Raw genomic sequence first — 23631 nt, 5'->3', positions numbered from 1 at the left:
TTTCTGTACAACTCCTCAGTCAATACTCAGTCCTCAGTGCTCTAAGCAGGGGCGTAGCACAGGGGGAAAGGGGTACTGATTACCCAACAGCAGGTAGGGTCCCTTGAGGAGCCTGTGATGAAAAGTGTGTTTGTATCTATGTTTTTCTTAGTAACTACTATCATTAATCAAAAGCAACAAAATAAAAAGGTTAACAGACTGAAATTTGTATCAAATAGACTAAAATAAACAGGGGGGGGGGGGGGGGGGGGGTCAAAAACACCCTTAAAAATGTCCAAATGGTATAGCCCAGCGCTGCAAAACAATTCAAGTAAATTTAATTTAACCCGAGTAAAAATATTGGGGAAATTATGAGCGATATCAAAAATACAAAAATACATTAACATGCATATATATTTGGAAAAATTGATACAACATATGTTGCTTGGCTAGTCAGTTAAGGGGGGGCTGTGTAATATTCTTTCTGGGGGCCGAAAAACCCTAGCTACACCCCTGCTTTAAGTAAACTTGAAATCAGATAAATGTTACTTTTATTTGAATAGTTTTTTTAAACCAGTATTTTTCCTCTACTTTTAATTTTAAACAGAGTAATAGTACTTTTCCTGGACTACAATAACCTTTTCCACCTCTGCTTAAATTTTATAACGTCTACCAATTACGACGAAGGGTTTAAACTTAGCTATAGACTGGTTTTGGTAAGTCTTAAAAAACAAACTAAAAACTCTGTTGAAAAGTCTACATTGAGGAGTTTTACTTTGAATGTTTCTTTCCCGGAAGTTCTGCGTCTTCAGACTTCGCGCGCTTGAAATCCTCTGAGCTCGAGCGAGGTGCATTTACACTGAGGGGGAGCACGCAGCCGCTGCGCTCGCGGATTGAAGTTTTAACTTTAACCTCCCTCGTCTCCATTTATCGGCTGGTTGACCATGTTCAGCGGAGAAGAAAGAGGAGAAGTGAAATAAAAGAGGCGGACTGGATGTGACTGAATCATTCTCTTCCTCTGAGAATGATTTACTAGCAGGGAGCGCGCTCCTCCGGGCTGTGCTGGATTTATGGTTGACCTGAGAACCTCTAGCATTGGCGCTGTATTTTGCTTCTGTTGAATTCATAACTCAAAAAGCATGAAGATGGAGATGAAGAGCCACATGTCCGTGTTATGGATGCTGTTGTGTTTGCTCCTGCGGCAGTCTATGACACAAAACCCCGCACCTGAAGGAGGTAAGCACTCAGATGGACACCACTCATACAGTGGATTACAGTTTAGAAGATGTGGAGACACGTGCCAAAGATTTATCTCTTTTGGAGAGCATTAAGACCAAAAAACTTGAACATGAGACTTATATGACTTATTTTGGGGGGAAATATTCACTGAAATGTCCTTGTTGTAGAAAGTTCTGCATGAAAAAATATTTTAGATTTAACACAGATTTGCACTCATGAAAGTAATCTAACTTTAAGTTTAGTATCAGATGCAGTGACTCTTTCCTCTTATAATCTAATGCTGCAACAGGAGGGGAGAGACTGCCTGTCTGTCTGTCTTCAGGGTGGATCAGGGTGGGGTTGATTTTACACCAGTGCTCTCAGAGTAATGGCATGACTCCAGGTATTGATGTGAGAGTTGATGAAATCCCCCAGCCTGGGGCAGTGGCTCCTCAGAACTGGGGCATTACCAGACAGGGACCACCCTGACAAGCTGTGGAAAACTTCAGGTGTAACAGTAAAAGAAGGGCTGGAATTACCACATTATTCTCAAGTGATGAAATCTCATCCCAGTGGTTTCAAGGGCAAAGAAAAAACAGCCAACAGTGCTACTGCATTACAAGATAGGTCACTGGTCAGGTAGCTAAATAACCCAACACAGAAAGATAAAAGCACAACAGATGTAAACTGCAGTGTTCTTATTCCAAAAGTAATTAGGAAAATATTAGAACAAGTTCCATGCATAATGAAAAACCTCAAGGAACCTTAAGGATAGTAAGATATGATAAAATCTTGAAGTCTTCTCCTGATTAGACGATGACTGATGTGGGATTCTTAGAAAAACGTATATCTTCTAATTTAGAGAAAAATCATAAGCAGCTTTAACTGTTTTTTTATTTTTATTTTAATTCTTATTTTTATTGTAAGTGTGGCTGACTAAGTCATTTGCTATTTAGAATGAGTAAACATTAACATTTTTACATTATCCAACTATATGTTTGTTTATAGACCTGTCAGTTAAATATGTCCATTGTCTAATATAATATAGTAATAGATTATAAGTGAACCTCAGCACTCAGGGCTGAGCAATTAATCGCAAATTACATTAAATCGCAATATGGCCTGTTGCAATTTTCAAATCACACTTGAAATGTGTCAAAATAACAGTTTAATAAATCATTTTTTTGCAGTGGCACAGATTTTATGCACATTATACAAACATTCAAGTGTCAATTTTTTTATAATGGTTTACAGAAATACTTCTTTTGTGTTTTATGTATGTTTTTCTTAATCAAAATGATTGACATAAAAATGATAATGCCCTTAAACAAAGGAAATGACATCACATTTGCAATACGAGCAAAAATAATTAGCTCATTCTATCTAAAACTGATGAAACCTAGCGATACTTCACGAAAGTCATACCCCCCACCCCAGCTGCCTCCTTTATAGCTTAAAGCTTGTTGCACCCCCATATTCAGATTCATGCTACTCTGGATTAATTGCTTTGGAAATAATTTCATTGTTTTCAATACACATGGTCCTTCTTATGGAATTATTTATTGCTTGAATTTTTTGAAAAATACATAAGATTAACCTAAGAATAATGGCATATTAAATTGCATTCGCAATATTTCGGTAAAAAATTGCAGTTAAATTATGTTTGCAAACTGTTCAGCTCTACTCAGCGCAGAAAAAGCTGTCCCTTTGCTGCATGCCTGAGCTGGGAACTAGTGCCTTATATTATGTTAATTTTTCAATTTAAGATTGTGTGTTTTATCCATTATTGCAAAAACATCCTTGGAATATAATTAAAAATAAAACCACAGTTATAAAGTAAGATCTGTGCTTAAATTTCAGAAATGTGCACAGAAACTCCCTAAAATATAATTTTGTACATTATGCTTTTGAAAAAACAGTATATTTTTACCACCTCCAGGGGTGGTATGGGGTCCCAGGTTTCTGGTGCTGTCATTTTGGGGGGTCACAGGCTAAAAAGTTTGGGAAGTTCTGCAGAAAAGAAAGAAGAAAAGCTGAGACCCACCAAGATCCACCTGGAAGAGTGATACAGTGCTGTCAAAAATGAGCAATTTTCATTTTCATTGATAAAAAACCTTGCCTGCCTCTCACCCAGTGACAGCTGGGATAGGCTCCACCCCCCCTGTGAAAATGGATGATTTAGTAAATGCATATCTAATTTTGTCAACCTCAGATCAGAAAGAGACTTGGACCCCCTAAGTTCTAAGGTCTTTGGTGGACCTCACTGTCCGCTCACTGCCCCAGCAAGTATAGTGAAGTATAAACCAAGCTTTAGTATCCGCTGTGAATAAAGAAAACCTCTCCTCTATTTGCTGAACTTTCCTCTGCATGTGGCAACAGGGTTTTCATCCAGAAATGTCTTTGTGCTTTCATTTGAATATTAGGCAGTCATTTATCTTTGCAATAGAAAATACATCTTGAAAAGCTGTTACGGAAACATGAGGTTATTCTACTCATCTAAAAGACACCTGTTCTCATGCTTGAAAGTTACTATATGAATGGTCAGACTGAGATTCAGGTCATATAGACCTATAGAGCAGTGGTTCTCAACGTTGGGGTCGGGACCTCATTGGGAGTTGGAAAGGTGAAAAGGGGTTACAAGTGGCTAAAGTAAGTGTAAGAAAGATTGAAATGCAGTTAAAGTTGGTAAAAATGTGCATATAAAGTGTTGAAAAGTGGTTAACAATGGCAAAATGGCTTAATTAGGACAAAATAGGTGAATTAGGATTAAAAGGGCAAAAACTGGTTAGAAGTTGAAAAAGGGTCAACAGGCAATACGGGTTTAAATTGACAAAAATGGTAGAAAAAGTGGTGAAAACAGGTTAAAAAGTGGCAAAAATTTGAAATAAAGGGCAAGCCACGTAGAAAGTGCACAAAATTTTTGAAAAGGGGCTGATAAAAGTAGCAAAGATTGGCTGAAAAGGTGGTTAAAAGAGGTTAAAAAGTGGCAAAAATAGATATCTTCAATATCAGATCCAATCATAGCTTGACACTTTCAGTTCCAAATGAAGTATCTGTCAGCCAGGATAGCTGGCATCAATGCTACGGATCCAATACTCATTAGTATCATAAATTAGTAACAACTGTGGAGGGCCCTTTCACTTGGTTTGTCAGGGGTCCAGCCAAATTTGTGGGCTGGCATATGTATGGGTGTGAACTGCTGGAAAGATCATGCAAATTAAGGCACCTTTTTAAATTACTTAAAGCATTTCAAGTCTTACTGGACGATTTATCAACCATGATCAGACTCTACTTTCTCTAAATCACTGACAAACTGATGACAAACAGCACCACTGTCCTCAGTGGCTCTATCTTCTGTTTTTCAAACTCAAAACAAGCCTTTATTTGTAATATGTTGTTTTTGAAGTTGTGCCATCGTGCCCTGAAGGGAAGCTCATGACCATTGAAGTGTCAGACAGGCTAAACTTGGTGGTGGTGACACAGACGGGTCTGTTAGTGCGAGCAGATCTTTATTACGGTGTTAACATAGGAGTGAGTGACAAGCTGTAATTTTGCTGTTTCCATTAATAGGGACCTGAGAGACTGAACCAACATAGCTTACAGTAATTGGGCTTTTTTTAAGTGCACATGATGTCATATTACACATATTACATGTCAACCCAGGATGATAGAGAACATACCACACGCATAACACACCTTTATAGAAACATAAGTGATGTGCTGCTGGATTTATAGTCATTATGAGTTATGTAAGTATATTTGAAAGGTTTTTAGTAGATTTAGAGAAACTTCACAGAGCCTGTTTGCTTTATACTGAAATCCTAAATGTTAGCAGATTTTTTAAGCCGTTCTGGAAATATAATGCTTCGATTCCAGATTTCTCTGATGTTTAACAGCCCATCACATGCTTAAAATAGTTTTTTTATGGTCCTTATTTGCATGCTACATTTTTGCACACATAGTTCAGACTCCATGTTGCATGTGTCAGTGAAAAGCGTCCATGTGTTTGGCAGGTTTGGAGACCTCTGCTCCTGTAGTGTTTTACTGAGGCTTTTTACGCTTCATTTTTCCACCATAACATCACCGCAGTGCTAATAGTCCACCTGATAAATCACATTTATTGAGCGTAGGATAACGCCAGACTGCATTTAAACACGTTTTCTCTCTAGATAAACACTGAAGAGGCTATCTCCAGACGTCAACATATGGTTTTTAGATAAGGATTTACCTGCACAAAGGTAGAGGTAAGGGGGCTTTGATATGGAGCGGCCCCTTTGCTCCAAAGTTCAAATAACAAAACACATGAAAGGAATTCCTAAGACTGATGGAGAGTGCATGTCTACATGTGTGTGCACGTGTTTGATGCATGTATGGGCGCAACAAGTCTGTCAACGTTTAAAATACTAACATATCAGTTGATTCCACAGATTTAAAGAATAAAATCTGATCATTTAAAACAGTAATTTGTTGCTTTTCCACTTTTAAACTGTAGTTTTTAAGCTGATCTTGCAATTTAGCAACTATCAGCAGGAGAATAGTATCTATCCCATTTCAACAAAGCACATCAGTGGCTTTCAGCATTATACAACTTTGGTAGTTGGTTACAGTTCTCTTGTAAGAAGTGTTTATTGCTTGACATCATTAGTTATCTCACCATGCCTGACTAAAAAGACTCCAAATCTGCTGTTTGATTTAATGGCCAAGGCTAAGAGATAAAGGAGGATGTCTGCTAAGGCTGGGCAATTCATTGCAAACTAGAATTCACAAATCACAGAAGTTGCAATGTTACTTTAACTTGAAATTTGTCAAAATAGCAGTTTAATACATTCATTTTTTGCAGCAACAGAGATGTTATGCACATTATGCAATAATTCAAGGGTCAGTTTTTTTTAATGGTTCACAAGAATCCTTTTTGTGTTTTATGGATGTTTGTTTTAGTCAGAATGAGTGACATAAAAATGATAATCTCCTTCAATAAAGCAATCGGTATCATTTGCAATATGAGCAGAAATAACTAGTTCATTCTATCTAATATCGGTGAAGCTTGGCATTAGTTCACACCCCCAGCTGCAGTCAGATTATAGCCAGCTTCACCTCCCCCACCCAAGCTGCCTCCTTTATAGCTTAAAGCTTGTTGCACCCCCATATTCAGATTCATACTACTGTGGATAAATTGCTTTGGAAATAATTTCTTTGTCATTTATGTATCTATTCATATGGGGGTTTCTATCCATGCACTCCCTGAAAAGTCAAAGCATGCTGCTTCACTACCCAGGAATCATCTTTAGAGCAGAGCCTTCTCCGCCAAGTTAGAATATACTATGTCCATTTTGAAATAAAATGGTTAAATGTAAGAGTGTTCCTGACTGTTGTAGGTTATGATATAGAATGACTTAATGCTTGAATTTGTTTAAAAATGCATAAGTTGAGGAACCTAATAAGAATCGCATATTAAATTGTGATCACAATATTGGGGAAAAAATATCGAAATTAGATTATTTTTGCAGATTAAGCTCTAATGTCTGCTTGATTATATAATAGTGATGTATAAATTCAAGATGAGGAAAAAAAGGATGACCATGCAAAAAGCCAGACAGAAAAAAACTACCTGAAAGCAGTGCCTGCATCCCTGCAGTTATTACTCATAAGGGATTGCAATGCATCATGCTGTATCATTATCATAACCAAAAAGTTGTATTTCTACTGATTTTTTTACTGTGCTTCTACACAAAGATACACTAGGACAAATATACACAAAGTTTTCACAGGAATACAGGCATAAAAACTAGACATTGGAAGCATATGCAGATATAAAATCAGACAATTCATGCTTATTGTGCTTATTAATTATGATCTCAATATCAATCAAAATAACACTGATTTTGATTTTTGCTATAATTGAGCAGTTGTAACATCTCGCCATGGTTCTTTGAACTCTCTATGGGCCAGATCCTCAAAAGGATTGCACTGCTTTTGTGACCGCTAAACCTGTGCAAATGACAGAAAAAAATAGCTTGCAATCCTCAAAGCATACGCAAAGGGTGAAATGCACGCAAACTGAACCCAAACTGCACTGCCACTCCTTGCTGCGCCGGTCCAATTTGCATGCATGTAAATTAGGGAATATTCATAAATTCAGCACAAATTTGCCCCCTTCCTATGCAAATGGGCCTCATTGCAAATACCACCTAATCCTCAAAGATCAGCGCTAATTGCCACAGGCAGTAAAGTGGTGCTATTTACCGCCAGTGAGACCCGTGTATTAAATCCGCGCAATATCTCTTTCTCCCTCTCTCATTCTCTCTCTCGCTCAAAATAATTGCAAATTGCTCTCAATTGGTGGTAACTGTGGAGCTGTCATGCCAGGACAATGGGGTAATCATGGCAGCAGTGATTGTAGCCAGGCGAAGGCACCGTGGCAGGCGACATGGCAGGCGCGCACAAGAAAGGATTTATCGGAGGAGAGTATCACTTTTTGATCTAAGCCACAATGAAATCATCTGCAGATACCGGTTGACAGGCCGCATGATCCTTGCGCTACTAGATGCCATGCGGCTTATTGCAATCAGAGGCGCAAATAGCGCTCAGCTGCCAAACTGTGTGGCCGTGTTAGCACCTGCATATGATTAGAGCAAATTCTTTTGAGGATAAGGCGCTAAAACAGGGCAGATTGCGTGAGCTAATTCTGCACAAATAACAGCGCTATTAGCAGGAGCAATCCATTCTTTGTGGATCTGGCCCTATGTGTATGTCTTTGCACCACCTGTTTACAAATGCACTTTGACTGTGGACATGGCAACTGCACTCATAGGCCTTTCAGACTGGCAGGGCTCTGTGCCGGTTCTGGTTCCTGAACCTAAATTTGAACCGACCGGTGCGTTCAAACAGGGGAAAAAAATTGGTTCTGAACCTGAAGAGTTGGTTCTTGGCTGGAACCAAAAATAGTTGGTTCTTTTTTGGGAACCGTGACATCATCAGGGGGCGTATCACATTCTAGGTTGTGAAGACGAGCAAAACAGGAGAAAAAGTGGTCTGCTGGGGAGACGAAATGTTTGGGCATTGACAGAATTCCTGATGAAACTGGAGAGTAGTACGAGAAAGAGCAAGTTATATACCATCCTTGCGGAAGAGATGGCGAAGGCTAGGTTCACCTGAAAACCAGACCAAACAATTAATAAACTCAAGAACCTGAAGAAGGGATACCAGGACAGCATGAAAGACTTGGGCAAAAGTGGAGCAGGATGTGGTGATATATGTTTATCATGTCCTCCCACTTTGGTTCTGCTTAGACTGGTGTGAACACGGGCTGGTTCGCTGGAAAGCACCGACATTCTGAGACTCCAAAACAGAACCAGAACTGAATGCACTGGATACACTCTGACGGTGTAAAAAGGCATGACATGAGCTGAAGGGGGTACACTGTCTAAATTGCATGAATACAATGTTCTAGTTCAATTTAGACAGTGTGTAGACGTTTGCCTGCAAAAAAAAAACAATAAATTATCAAATTTTTGGTGCTCAGGGCGTGTATTTTTTGTTGTGATGTCAAAACATATACCAAAAGGTTTTGATTTTTACCAGAATTGCATTGAAGGTTGTAAATCTGGTTTTGTGGCGACCCAAGTATCCATGCTAAGCTGCTTTCTTTGACACCTCAATTCTTGTCAACACTTTAAATATTCAAAAATAGCATCCTACAAGATTGAAATGGTGTGAAGACTTTGCCTCAGTGCCTCTACATTCAGTTGTATTAAATCCGAGTTATCAGGAGGCAATCTAATCTTCATTTCAGGCTATCTCTGTCCCTCCCAGGTTTATTTTCCTTCCTCCTAAACTCTGGCTCTCAGGTTTTAACAGGAGGTTTTTTTGTGCCATGACTGCTCAGTCTGAAGATTTGCATCTAAATACAGCTTTTAGATCCCGTCTGTACTGCTGCTTCTTCTCTCTTTCCCACTCTCTGCCTGCTCTGTATAAGGCCATCCAGCATTCCTCCCCGTCTCTCACTTGGAACTGCCAACAAACCCCCCCGCCTGTGTTTCTCTCTCCTTTTAACGCCTTTTATTTCCCCCGGCCCACCTCCTCTCTCCACTCTTCTCGTTATGCCCAGCAGCTACTGTTTTCCCTCCCTTTCTCCTGTCATTAACTTTGCTTCTGTTACGAAATACGGAACGTTTGGGGGTAAAAAAAAAAAAAATCCACCTCTTGGGCCCAGTGTTCAAAGGTCTTTATCCATCGTTGCCTTCAGTTGTTATCTCACCATCAGCATCTGTTTGTAGATCAGTTTGTTTTTCTTTCTTCTTATCAGAGCATTAATTACGAGCTACTTTATCGCTGCTACTTTCATGTTGATAGAATGATAAAGCTGTGCAATTTTGTGGTTCAAATAAGGCTAAGTGTGGGAAGGTGCTCATGTTAGACATCAAATATTCTGGTGTTGAAAGGTTTCTTAATCAGCCTTTATTTCTTCTGCACAACAGCACCATACCTATCAATATGATTTATTATATCTCAGGTAACAGCTACCGCTTTAGAGACTTAAAAAGAGAGCAGTGTGCTGCTACCAAAGAGTAAAACACAGAGGCGTAGCTAGAGCGCCTGACATGAGTAGGACCTGGATGGGAATGAGCGTGCACTCAAGTCAGTAGACAGCGCATATCTTTTGTGTTGTATCAGTTTAACTTTGCAGACATGTCTGAAGAGCCTTGGACAAGAGTTTTCTTCATTAGGCAAAAAGTCACCTCAGGGACAAATTGGTTGGTTTTATGGACAAAAGGTGATTGAAAATGTTTTGAATTCTTACTCTGGCTCTAGGAATGATTCAGTGTCATGCAGCCATTTCAAAAGAAGCTGTTAGTCAGGATAGCGCGATATTGCGATTACGATTTGTTATGCGATTATCATTAAGCTCCTCATCTTGTGAATTTTTCAACAAATTTAACAATAAATCAATCAATATTTATTGTTAAATTTTTCAACAAATTCAAACAATAAATCAATCAATATTATAACCTCCATTCAGTCAGGAAGAAGCTTAACCCAACTTTGCTTCCACCACTGTGTTAGAGACATGTTAACAGGTATGGATATTAATGAATGGGATCAGCCTTTTGTTGATTGCCAATTCTCCACAGCAACCTCTGCCATCAGTGTGTTAATGTGGAGTGAATGGGGAGGTGTGACCTGCAGAGTAAGAGCACCAACAGATGCAGCAGAGAGGAAGACACTGAAAGCTCACACTCAGACTCAAATCAAGGGAAAACTGCACAGAGATGTCAAACTTTATCAGACTGTTGGAGCTCAAAGAGGATTAGGGCACTGTGATTTGTAAACCTGACCTCAAGGCCGAGGAGATAGTGAGTAAATGAGTGTGTCTCTGTTTTTTTTTTCTCCACAGTGCTGAACTGCTGTGAGGGTGACGTCCTTTTCCTCCTGGACTCTTCTGGCAGTGTCTCCTCTTACGAGCACTCCCGCATGCTCGCCTTCCTGTCAGAGCTTCTCCTCCCTTTCTCTCTGGGGGAGGACCAGGTGAGGGTGGGACTCCTGCAGGTGGGCACCAATCCACGCCTTGAGTTTGGCTTCGACGCCCATACCACCCAGAGTGGCCTCCAGGGGGCTCTGAAGAACACCAAACCTCTGAGGGGGGACACCAACACAGTGGAGGCCCTGAAGATGGCGAAGGAGTGGGTGCTGAGACCCGGAGCCGCAAACGGAGCCCAGGTGGGGCTGCCAAGGGTGCTGGTGTGGTTAACCGATGGAGTGAAACCAGGGGATGTGATTGGACCAATGGAAGAGCTGAAAGAGGAGGGTGTGGCCGTGTTGGTGGTCTCCACCGGGCATGGGAACTATCTGGTGTTGAGCGAAGTGGCGACCCCGCCTCTGGAGGAGCATCTGTACTTTGTGGACATTGATGATATGAATATCATCACAGAGGACCTGAGGAACGCCATCATTGGTGAGTGAGGGAACAAAAAGAGAGTTAGAATAAGTGTAGGGGAACTTTAGCAGGCCAAAACCATTATCACTTATTTTTTTTGTAATGGACTCGTATTTATAAATATTTTTTCTTACTTTTATTATATATTTTATTGTAAGCGTGAGAGCATATTATCATTTCTTTTCCAATATATCACAAAATTCATTTCAAGTTTACCACATTTCAGTCTATAATTTATTGACTCCCTATTTTTATTTTGAAAAGCTGTTCCAAAATGGCCAACAATTTGTTGCTTTTGTTCCTGGACTCAGAAAGGTGTACAATAATGTCAAACTCTGGACTTGCTGTAAAATTAGTCCCCTACCAAATAATTAAAATGGCATTATGCTACAGTGCAGTGATTATCAACTGGTGGTCTGGGTGCCAAATCAGGCCCCCCATATCTTCTGATACAGCCCCCAGAACATCAAATCCAAAACGTCGAGAGGAAAAAATATGTTGTGGTAATTCTGGTACTGTTTGTTTTCCAAAACTCCCTGCATCACGGGGTTCAAACTCAAGGCCCAGGGGCCAAATCCAGCCAGCTAGTTATACCCGGCCCACCAGATCATATGATATTTTTATTAGAACTGGCCCACCAGTACAAGGTCTGCAGATTTCCTCCAGTATAAAAATGTAAACTTAACCTTGACGATTTATCATATTCTTGTTGAGTCATAAAAATTAGAAAAAGGAAACAGTAAAAATAATTTGATAAAAAGTCAGGAACATGCGGAAGAAATTAGTGTTTTCTTTATATTTTTAATTTTGCATCTCAGTTATGACTAAAAATTATGATTATGATTTTTTATTTCATATTTTAACCTTTACATCTCATAACTTTAACTTTTTATCTCTTATTTTTATCTTTTAGATTAATAATTTTAAATTTTAAATCCTATTGAGACTTTCTAAAGTCATGATTTTGAATTTTATCTCATGTTTTTACCTTTTTCAACTTCTAACTTTAACTTTTATCTCTTTTTTTACCTTAAAATGCATGATTTTTAATCTTATCTCAGTTTATTGACCTTTTAAAACCATGATTTTGACTTTCATCTCACGCATTGACCTTTTTCAACTCCTAACTTTAACTTTGATCTCATTTTTTACCTGAAAAATGCATGATTTTTAATTTTATTTCATATTTTGAAGTTTTTAACTCGTGATTTCAATGTTTACCTCATATTTTGACTGTTAAAAATTATGATTTTGAATTTTATCTCAGTTTTTGACTTTTAAAATTCATGGTTTCAACATTCTATCTGATATTTAACCTTTAAAAACATTATTTTAACTTTAAATGTCATGTTTTTACCTTTTAAACTTCAAAGTTTGACTTTTAATCTCAGATTTTGAGTTTTTAACATGTTCACCTTTTGATCACAAAATCATTTATCATCAGTGCCAGCTTTTTTACCCCATAATTCATTTCTGGGGAAAATAAGGTTGACATTTAATGATTAAATATCGACCCTGTTAGGCCCTCAGGTCAGACCCAAGTTCAGAATCCGGCCCCTGCTGTGATTGAGTTTGACACCCCTGCCCTACAGTTATTAAAACCACTCCCAAAATAATTGAGATAGAAACAGTTTGATCAGGAATTACTTTATGTTTCATCCATTTTTCAGAAATCCACCTGTCAGTCATTGTCTGCAAATATAATGCAAGTTAAACACAAATGTTTCAGTCCATTCTTGATTTTTAAAAAAATCCTGTTGTCAATGGAAACTTTCAGCTTCAGGTGTTCTGGGAATGCAGTTTTCCTGCTTGGGTTTTTCACATATCACTACACAGCATATTAGCATCAAACCACAGACTTATTCAGCTCAGATATCTCAATCACCCCCTTTTGGCTGGTTGTGATATAGCCACTGATCTCATTGTTAGAGCCTAAAAATTGCATGCATTCAAAAGAAAATAAAAATATGTAAAAAATATATATAACATAATAATAATAAAACCATTTAAAGAACTTCTTTGGGTTATTTAAAAGTTTGGCCCCCAGAGTGCCCATTTAGGAAAAAGCTGTCCCTTGTAAAAATGTAGGTGATGACCCCTGCTACGGTATTTCTTCTGTTAATTTCATAGACTAAAGCTATGACTAAAAATGTTCCTGGACAGCCTTTTTGCCATGAAAAAGACTAGACTAAGACTAGCCAAAAATAGATCTTTGATGGCTAAAACTGACTAAAAGTAAGTTTAGTTTTTTTTGTCAAGATGACTAAAACTAGGCTAAAATGTAATTTAATTTTCATCTGCCATTGAAAATCCATGATATTTCTCCTCTGTGGGTAGATCTGTCAAAGTACAATGCATCTATAGCTATTCTGCATCTTAGCAGTAGAAAGCAAGAACCCCAGGTTTGGCAGGGTGCAGAGAACACACTACCATGATTTGGTACCAGATTTAGGCACCAGATTTAAAAGTAAAGACTAAAATGTGAGGACTTTTTATAGACTAAAACCAAAATAAATTGTTTTTGAGTTTTCATCAACTAGACTATAACTATAAAGGGAAAAAATGACTAAAATGTGAATGAAAGTAAAAGGCATTTAATCTAAAGACTAAGACTGACTAAAATTAAAAATGCCTTAAAAATAACACTGAATTCTAGGTTATTCCACATCCAACACAATATTAACAAAAGCAAATATTGCTAATCTGACACACCAGATGAATTTGTTTCACACATCCATCTGGAAAACCTTCCATAGACAGTGTTTGGGAAAGGGCAGAGCCTTTGAAAAAGACTTGCAGGGTGATTGGACGAACGTTCTGTCTGTCACATCTTTACAGGCCAATCAGAGCAATAAAACACGTCATGCAGCTGTTATCGAAGTGCGCCATTACTGAGGAGTAAACTCCATAGAAAGCTGCATAACCCAAACCATGGCAACTGTAGACATGTCAGTACATGGCTTTTGTCGTTTTTGAAAACAAAACAACTCACCGCTGTTCTTTGTTCTTCTTTTAATGAAGAAATGTCATCAAGTTCTGATGAAACTGACACTATAGCAGCATCCATGCTAATCTCCTCCGCCATAACTGCACTGGCCTCTTGTCACTGCTTGCTGACGTCACAACTCCGCCGCGCCCAAAAGTACTGCCTCTGATTGGTCCTGCCGCTTTTCTAACCGGGCCTCAAACGGTTCAGACGGGAGCTTTGCAAGATGGATTCGCCAGTGAAAAACACGGAAACGAGCGAATCCATCTGCTTTGCAAGGTTAAAGTATTACTGTATAACTTTCAAATCTGACTAGCTTACCGCTACTTCCAGAATTTTCTCTTTTTTCTGTATAATCAAACTGAAGGCATCCCTAAAAACAGCACTTATTTGTCTTTCAGTGCATTATTGAGTTGCAAATTCTTAGTTTTTCCTGCAATGTACATACATTCAATGCATACAGCATCATTTTCTATTCTTCTGGTCTGGCTTCCTGTTCTATATGAGTGCAAAGATATGCAATGAAAGCCCAAATATATCTTACAGACATGGTACAGCACTGAATGCACTATTGTGTACATTATCACCAAAGAGCCTCTCTGTTTCTCTGTGCTGTGACCTTGGTGTGATGGAAATGCAATGCTTCTTCTGCACGGCAGATACATTTTTGTGATTTAGGACGTGTAACCCTTTGAAATAAAACTAGTACAAAAAGCTGCCTAACCCAGAAGGTTTATCTGCAGAAACAGCCTCGTTCCAGTGGCCTTCCAGGGACTTAGATGTGTAACATGTCTCTGTGCTTCTCCCTAATTCCAAGCATACTCCTGAAGACAGTGAGACTGAATTGGAAACTGCGACACTGACACTGTCTATGAGTATGTGTGAGAGTCCCTGTAATGAGATATGGCTATCTATTAATGGATTAATGATTCAGTTCCCTTTCTGCATCATCCAACACTATGCCAGATATGATACATATATATTTATATTTATATATAGACTGAGAGGTCACCTATTTCTCATGCCAGATTAGATAACTCTTATAACACTCACTCAGGACACCTCAGCAGTTATACAGTAATACTGCAGCTTTAATGCATGATGTACTGTTTAAAAAAAGCTGTCGTACAACAAGAAGTAATGCATCAGTCTTTGCCAAATGTATCCTATCAAAAATATCATGCCTCTTTGGTAATTGTTTTCATGTTGCAGGGCCTCTCTAGGTTAGCTATTTCAAGTTGTCTTGTTGCAGCAGTTATGAATGCATCCAGAAAGCTAAGTCTGGCTGTCTACGTGGGTGGCTGTCTGAAGCCAAGGCATTTTTAGCACTCCGTCTTGTCTCTGTCGCCATCATTTCTTCATGTCTCTGCAGAATCATAACTCTGACAGACTCATGTGCTCACAGTGTTTTCATTCATCTTTATTCTGACTCCCAACAGAGATCATCCGAGCTGAGCGAATCACCGTCCGTGACGTCTCCACCAACACCGCTACACTCCAGTGGCGGCCCGTTCTGTCTGGTTTGAACGGCTTCTACGAGATCCGCTTCGGTCAGCTTCCCACAGGTGGAACGGGAGTCGGTGGAACAGGTGGAACTGGGACCAGTCCGAGTACCAGTGGCAGTCAGTACGAGAGATTAACCCAGCCGGCAGACTCGAGCACAGCCACGCTAACAGGCCTGAAGCCTGACACCACCTATACTGCCACACTGACACCGGAGTCCAATGAACAAGCGTTCAACACGCTCTCTGTCACTTTTACAACAAAGCCAGGTTTGTCTACATCCCTCTCACACTTTGTTAAAAGAGACTCAACTGAGAATTTATTATGCTTCCTTACTGTAAACACATTTATTTGGTTGGCTTCAATGCAACAAGGCAAGCATTCACTGGACTGTCATTATCTAAGAAATATCACCTTTTATGTTTTACTTCAAGTCCCATTTTAACCCAAATTACTAATTAGTTCTTTTTATTCTCCTGGCATTACAATAGACCATTGTTTCCCAAAGTTTTTTCTGGTTGCCCATTTTTTTGGAGGTAGAAGCCATCATGACCCAATCAAAATCAATATTTTTGACAACTTCAATACTATTTCTACACCCTTTTATATTTTATAAGACAAGCCAATGCAGAAGTTTTAGGCATATTTGGGTCAAAACTTTAGGCTGAAGTGAGGTGTAGATGTAGCAAGTTGGCTGAGGTAAGGAGGATTGACAAAAACCCATGTCTTGCTCTGGATGTCCTTGCATATTTCCAGGGACATTAGAAAATAATGTGTTGAAAAAATAATGAATTCCACACCTTAAGGGCGAAGTAAGGGGTGGATGTGGCCAGTAGGCATGACCAAGGGTACCGTCCGGTCAGGTAGTAGGGTTGACATGGGCCCCTGATCATGCTGTGTTTGTCCCAAGGGCCCGAAAAACAGCAGGCGGTGAAAAGACCCAAGTAAAAGAAGCTTGACTCTGGCCCCCCTGATGAATCCTTAGTGCCCTGCATGCCTAAAACTCGTGCACATGGCTGTATGTTTGACAACTTCCTTATTCAAGCCTTATTACTTATCAAGTCTGCCGTCTGTCGTTTTCAGCTGGTTGGTTGAGCTGATGGCTTACTTTGGTCTTGGCCTGATACTCTTTGTTTTACATGTCTGGAAGGGACCTCGACACCTCCATCGCATTTTTGCCTTTTCACATGCTTGGCTTTTTAGGCCTTAAGTAGCTGGCTGGTCTGGAACAATGTGCTTCTTTTTTTGTAGCCAAGCACCCATGACTTTGGCTTTAGCTGTCCCACCTTCCAGTGGCTCACCCATGTGGCTTGAACATGTACTGCAGACATACAGATGAAGATGAAATTTTTAACCCCCCCAAGAAAATTTTCATTTTAAAGTGTTTCCCAAATGCTGTTAAACAGAGCAAAGAGTTATTGACACAACTTTTCCAAACATTCTAGTTGTATTTAGTGTACTTGCATTATTTTACTTCGCACACAGAAACAAAATTGCTTCACAGAAACTACCAGGGTCTCAATTATTAGTCCCTCCTGGTAAAAGTCAGTTCTGTCTCTCTCTAAAGCTCCTCCACATGTGATGGTCTTCTGGCATGGTCCTCAGTTCACCCTACAGATTTTCAATGGGATTCATGCCAGGGCTTTGTGCAGGCTGGTCAGTAACGTTCACTTTGGTCTTCCGAAGGTAGTTCTTCACCAGGAGCCCCTAATGTTGGTGGTGTTGTAACACAAAGTGAAGACCCAGACCCAGTTTCCTTCTTTCTCCATACATAAGCAGTGTCTCTTTGGCCAAAGAGCTCTAGTTTGGTATCGTCTGACCCAAGGACACACTTCTGGTATGCAGAATATTTCTCAATGTTATCCATAGCATACTTCAGTTGGCTTGAAGGCATCTCTTATGCAGAAATATTTCTTCATCTGCAACCTCTCAGTCCATTCCTGTGCAGGGCTCTAGTGATTGTCTTCTTTGGGACTACAGTTCCTGACTTGGCTGTCATTCACTAGTGTCTTTGCAGTTGTTCTGGTGTCTTTAGACACATCTCTTACTAGTTTTCTTTCCAGATTCTCTGGAATCTCTCTCTTCCTACCTCTGCCAGGGTCGGTCTGTACTATGTGGCTCTCTATGAATTTCTTGATAGTCCTTCCCAGTCCAGTTCTTGGCACTTGGAAATGCTGTGATAACTTTGTAAATCCTTCTCCTGCTGTGTGAGCATCAACAACTATTTTTCTCAAGTCTGTACTGATTTCTTTTGTTTTGCCATGATGCTTTCTCCAGTGACAGGTCAAACCCTTACTAAAGTTTTATTCTGTGTAAATTGGAAGTTAACCATCAGTTTTAGCTTGATTTTACAAGCTTTGAGCATTACAAAGTTAAAGCACATCATTAAGATGTCCACATTCTTGTGTAATGGAGGGGTAGGGCAAAGTGCTAAAGCTAGGTGGTGCTTCAAATGGAGATTTTCCAGAGGTGCACTTTCATTAAAAATCTCCCAGAATGCCTTGTAATTCAGCAGGGTGGCCAAAATAAGTGTAAATATGTGAGTAGCTTCTTTGTAAATAAGATCTGAATCTTATGACTTATGACAACTATTGAGGTAGAACTTAGAAATGGGACTGTTCCTTTTATTGTAATTAAATGTTAGAATACATTATAAATTTCCAAAACCTTATAAGTAAGACACTTATAACTGGTCAGAAACAGTTTTTTTCACATTATCTCATACTGATTATGTGTTTTTCTGGTCTCCCATACTTCAGAGGTCCTGAGCCCGGCTACAATATCGATTTCTGACTCTGGTCCAAACAGCGTCCGGGTCAGTTGGGGTCCCGTTCAGCCCGACAAGGTCACAAGCTACTACATTGAGTACTCACCCCTGCCGACGGGAAAGCTCAATGCTGTCACGGTGGGACGGACACAAAACTCCACGCTCCTCAGAGATCTTCAGCCTGATACCACTTACCTGGTCACCGTTACTGCTCGGCACGCTTCAGGCAAAGAGAAAGCGATGTCTGTCAAAGTGTGTACACAGGAAGGTGAGCTACAGGAAGAAAATGCAGTCAAACTTGATGGAAGATCATTTTACTGCATGCTTACCCTAATCCTGCCCAGCCGATTCCTCTTAGGGTCTTAAATTTCAGATAATTACCTGCAATTTTGTGCAGGTTTGACTACTTTAAGTGCTCCCTGAGCAGCTAGAGGGGTCATATTTTCTACTGTAAAAGCCCTGTTCAGACATTGCTGTTTCCCTTACCAAATACTTTTCTTTACTCCTTTATTCACAACTTTCCATGAGGTGATCCTGTCAATTGTCTGACCTCCTTTTTTTTGTCTCTGTGGTCTCTTTTTTAAAGTGACTCCCGCCCTGGCAGACCTGCAGCTCACTACAGTGGGGAGTGACTCGGTGCAGGTGGAGTGGAAGGGCAGTGCAGATGGTCTGAGGGGCTACTGGCTCACCTGGGAGGGGCAGGAGAACTCAATACCTGGCCAGCGTTCCTCCTTCTATTTGCCACCTGACTCTCTGTCGACACGCCTCACACACCTTCCCCCCTCAGCGAGGGTCTGCGTGTCACCCATTTACCGGACGGCGCGGGGAGACGGGCTGTGTTGTACAGCACAGTTTCATTCAGGTGAGAGGTGGTAGAGTTTTAAAGTTTCATGACAGAAAGGTCTAGGCTTTTACTACTCCATATGAGCATCATGCTATGGGTGTTATCTCAGAGGTGGCATGTGCCAGCATTGTGGTTTTTGGTGCATTTCTACTTAAACTCTCTAAATTGTGCAGAGCAGCCCAACCTGTCTATAGCTCAGCACTGAAATCTCTGGAGGCTAATGCCCCCACTATTGTGAAGTACATTATACAACTCTACTTCAAAATACAACCCCGTTTTCAAAAAAGTTGGGGCGCTGTGTAAAATGGAAATAAAACACAGCATGCAATGATTTACAAATCTTATAAACCCGTTTTTTTTTTCACAATAGAACATAAACGACAAGGCAGATGTCAAAACTGAGACTATAGACAACGTTTGTTTTTCTGCAGAAGCAACACCCACAACCTCAGTTTCTATTCAGAATGAAGGCAAGGATCTAAGGGATAGTCATCTCAAAAGCAATCAGTTACAATTATACAATATTTCAAGGCCATTGAAGCCATCTATGTTTTGAGATACTGCTGGGATTAAGACAAATTCCACTTCAACAGGCACTTCTTTTACGATAGACTGAATGAATATCTGCTGATTATTTCCATGTGTTGTCTCATGGTTGTGTTCAAACAGCCAAGAAAACTCCTCACGTCACTCTGACTTTTGAGAAAATTAACTAAATATTTGAAACCGAATACCTGAACTGCCGTTCTCTCCCTTTTCCTCTGCTTTTTAGATGCATTAGCATACGGCTACCGATCATAGCACCCCTGGACTACGAGCGCACCTTACCAAACATGGAGGGATGATTGGCGAGAAGAACGCTGACTTTCATCCATAATTCTTTTCCCTGCCTCTCCCCTCTGTGGACATCCTCCAGGAGGGCTGTGTGGTTTGGCTCACTGAGCACTCATGTGGAAGCCATAGACACTTAATCGTGGTCTGGGACAATATGGCCACATGTTGACTGCTACAATCTGCAACACAGAGGACTATTAACTTTCCTGTTTGTGCATCACATCTGGTTAACACCTGCAGTAAATGTATATCGCTTCAGTTAAAGATGCAAACGTCACATATTTCTGGGGTCTGTTTTGCAGTTACAGAGCAGGGCATGCTGGGAATGTTGAATATCTTATGTGGCTTGTTTTTGGAGAAAGGCTTTCCTCCATATGTGGGCCTGAAGCCCAACTCTGTACATTTTTCAACTCCTGCTAACACTCAGAGAACATCTGATTTACATTTATAATGAATGGTTATGACTTGTACTTAAAAGACTTATTTTTAGCACATGCCTGATGCCTGCATGTGGACACTGGAGCGCCACATTAGAGCGTTAACATCCCTAATAACAGGATTTTTAAGGATCACTTTGAACTTTTGTAAAATTACAAAAAGACATGCCCTGAAACGACAGAGATGCTGCATCTTTTACAGATGGGTTTTATTGCGAGAAGGCCTCTTTATAAGTCTGTCATTTATATTTATTACTCTGTAATCATGTGAGTATAAGAACTAATAGCATTCATACTGTATTTACAGACATACTGTTTACATTTTAAGACTGTTACCTTTGTCAAGCCGGTCTTTGCTGCCCTCTACTGAAAGATCTTTACTGTTGACTGTTATTTTCTTCCAAAGAAGATGGAAGGTTTTATGATTGTTCTCCACTGTTGAAACTTAATGTTAGCTTGCAATAAAGTCCTTTAATAATTTTGGTTATACTCATTTAGCTTTTTTTAGTTGGACATTTTGGGCAATAGCCTCTTGTCGGGTTGAAACTGAGAACCTCTACCCCTTGTGTTTGGACTTTTCTCTCTTAAATCGGTGTCTTTTGAATACCATGCCATTCAGCACATTTCAATTCTTCTAAAAACATATTTTTTATGCCATCAACACATGCTGAAACAAATGCAGGACTTGTACTAAAAGGACCAGAGTTCACTTTTCATCAGCAAAATAAAGACTTTTTAAAGGCTGTGCCTTGTATCACACATTTCATAAAATATTAATACTTAAAAACATCATAATGTGTTATTTCTTGGGCTGTCAAGATTAAATGCAGTTGATTAAGGTCATCAATAAATGCAATATTTTGTAAAAATTGCTATCAAATTCATGTCTTATTGTCCCTTTCAACACACTTTGGTAAGACCTTCATCTCCCTGCAGCCACACTGATCTAAAATAACTGCTCTGTAATGTCGCATTCACTTTAAAAATCAGACAGCTCAGGGGAAAGGTCAAAAGTCATCTGTACCTTGCAACATCAACCATCTACTTTTTCACTGATTCCTTATTCACCCCTAGTTTGAGACCTTAGAAAGCAAAAAATGACACATTAGGAGTTTTCAATGCAAAATAGAGGAATAAATGCAACTACAATAGAAGGATGTGATTAATTGCAATCAACTACAGAAATTCTGAGACTGATTGCAATTAAAAATGAACTTTGTTATTTAAAACCCAAGCACTGAAGGATAGCAAAAGCCACATCATTGATTATTCAAGTGAGAATTAACATCCTAAACTAACACATCTATCCCCTTTACTTTTTTCAGTATTTGAAAAGAGGTACTGGAGTTGTCTGAATTTAAGATTAAAGGGTTTTTTGAAAGGGAATTTAGTTGAATTGGAGTTTGAACAAACTTCAAACAACACAATTAATGACTGGAATACTGTATCTCAACATATTTTTGCCCCTGAATGAATGTGAGAGCAAAACGATGTGTCAGTGCTGACCCCTGGTGGTGAATCAAAGCAACTGCAACTGGTTAACAAGTGTGAGGCACTTGTTTGAAAGCAGAGTGGTTACTGTTTTTAGATAAACGTTGAATTAATTCATGATTTATCTAGTCTTTTTCACACCAGGCATACATATGATCAAGTGAGTTTTGAATACTGACATATTAATGAAAGGTTGGGCCAATGGCTGACTGTTAGGGATACACAGCATTATCAGCATGATATCGCTATCTATAGATATTAGCTTGAAAATCGAAGTATTGAACATTTCTGCCGATATCTGCAGCTAATATATTTATATATTATATATTATATTATATATATTAATATACTTAATATATATATAGCTAATATATTTGATACAACCAGCAGTATAAATCATATATCGGCCCCAGATATCAAAACAATATTAAACTCTACCATCAGGTGGTCACCTAGGGTGGGAGGCCCCACTATGACTCCTGAATATTTTGAATGGGGTTCCAAACATAAAACCACCAGACCGTCTACTTTCCTGCTCCTCTCTTAGCTGCTGGACTCAGCCTCTCTGCACTAGAGACATGCTGCTTTTTACAGTAAAAAGTGTGTATAAATTTATGAGTATTTGCCAAAATAACTTTGCAAATTCCATATTGTGCATCCCTTGCTATTATGTAAGCTTTGTTTCATTGGTTTCCTTGTCTACAAAGTTTGAAATCAGTCTGCGACCCCCAAAATAAAGGTGCCAGAGACCCCAACTGTACCTGAAGGTGGTTGAACACAGCCATGCACAATCAAGAATAGTCATGTGCAGACCAGGCTGTCCATTAGGGGAGAAAGATGGGAGAGCTTTCTGGGGTCCAGCCAAACTGGGGTGGAAAGTGCCTTTAAAATTTGGTTGAAGGGGTTCAAAGTGGCAATAATGTTTTGAAAGAGCCAACAATAGGCAAATAGTGGCAAGATTGGCTTTAGAAGTGGCAAAAACAGGCAGAAAAAAAAGTGGTGGAAAGGGTTTAAAATGGACACAAAATGGGGTTTAAGTTGCAGAAATGGCTTCAAATTTGGTCAAATTGGTGTCAAGTGGCAACAGTGCAATTCAAAAATGCTCTTAGTTATTTTAAGGCCCCCTCTCAGTGTCTCTACAGACAGAAAAGATGACAAACGTGGTGTTTGTCAGGACATTTTTGCTCCTCTGTCTGCCTTAAAACACTGCTCCAGCGAGTGTTTTCATTGGCCAGATGCGTGCTCACCGGAGCACAGCTTTGAAAAAATAGAGGTCAAATGTCTCAGTTTCAACAACATGAATATGAGATTTGCAAATAATTGCATCTTGTTTTTACATTTTGCACAAATGTGCAACAGTGTGCCCCAACGTTTCTGGAATTGTGGCTTTAGTTTATTGCTGTAGCTTTGGCCTTTCACCAACTGAGTTGTGATTACATTTCATTCTTTGAAAAAAACTACAGAGGAATTGGCTTTATCTACGTGTTTAGAGTTTTCTAATGATGTTTTGATGGCAATTAAAAGGAGATCAACAGCATTTTGTTAGAGATAAATGCATTTTCTGTCTTGTGCTGTAAAAAAGTGATGCTGCACAATTTTACTGTGTAGTGGTTCACTCACACGCACGCACGCACGCAC

General features: G+C 39.5%; 1 protein-coding gene across 1 annotated transcript; it reads left to right on the top strand.

The window, feature by feature from the left end:
- The first annotated feature begins 810 nt into the window (after positions 1 to 810).
- On the top strand, positions 811 to 20982 carry vwa1 (von Willebrand factor A domain containing 1). Its single transcript, XM_041800099.1, has 6 exons — positions 811 to 1215; positions 10592 to 11149; positions 15557 to 15889; positions 18380 to 18655; positions 18974 to 19249; positions 20004 to 20982. The coding sequence occupies exons 1-6, from the start codon at positions 1119 to 1121 to the stop codon at positions 20030 to 20032; spliced, it is 1569 nt and encodes a 522-aa protein (XP_041656033.1). The 5' UTR covers positions 811 to 1118; the 3' UTR covers positions 20033 to 20982.
- The last annotated feature ends 2649 nt before the right edge of the window (positions 20983 to 23631 follow it).

Source organism: Cheilinus undulatus, linkage group 11, assembly GCF_018320785.1.
Source record: "Cheilinus undulatus linkage group 11, ASM1832078v1, whole genome shotgun sequence".
Taxonomy (NCBI): domain Eukaryota; kingdom Metazoa; phylum Chordata; class Actinopteri; order Labriformes; family Labridae; genus Cheilinus; species Cheilinus undulatus.
Note: the sequence above shows the minus strand (reverse complement) of the source record. Positions and strands in the feature narration are given on the sequence as shown.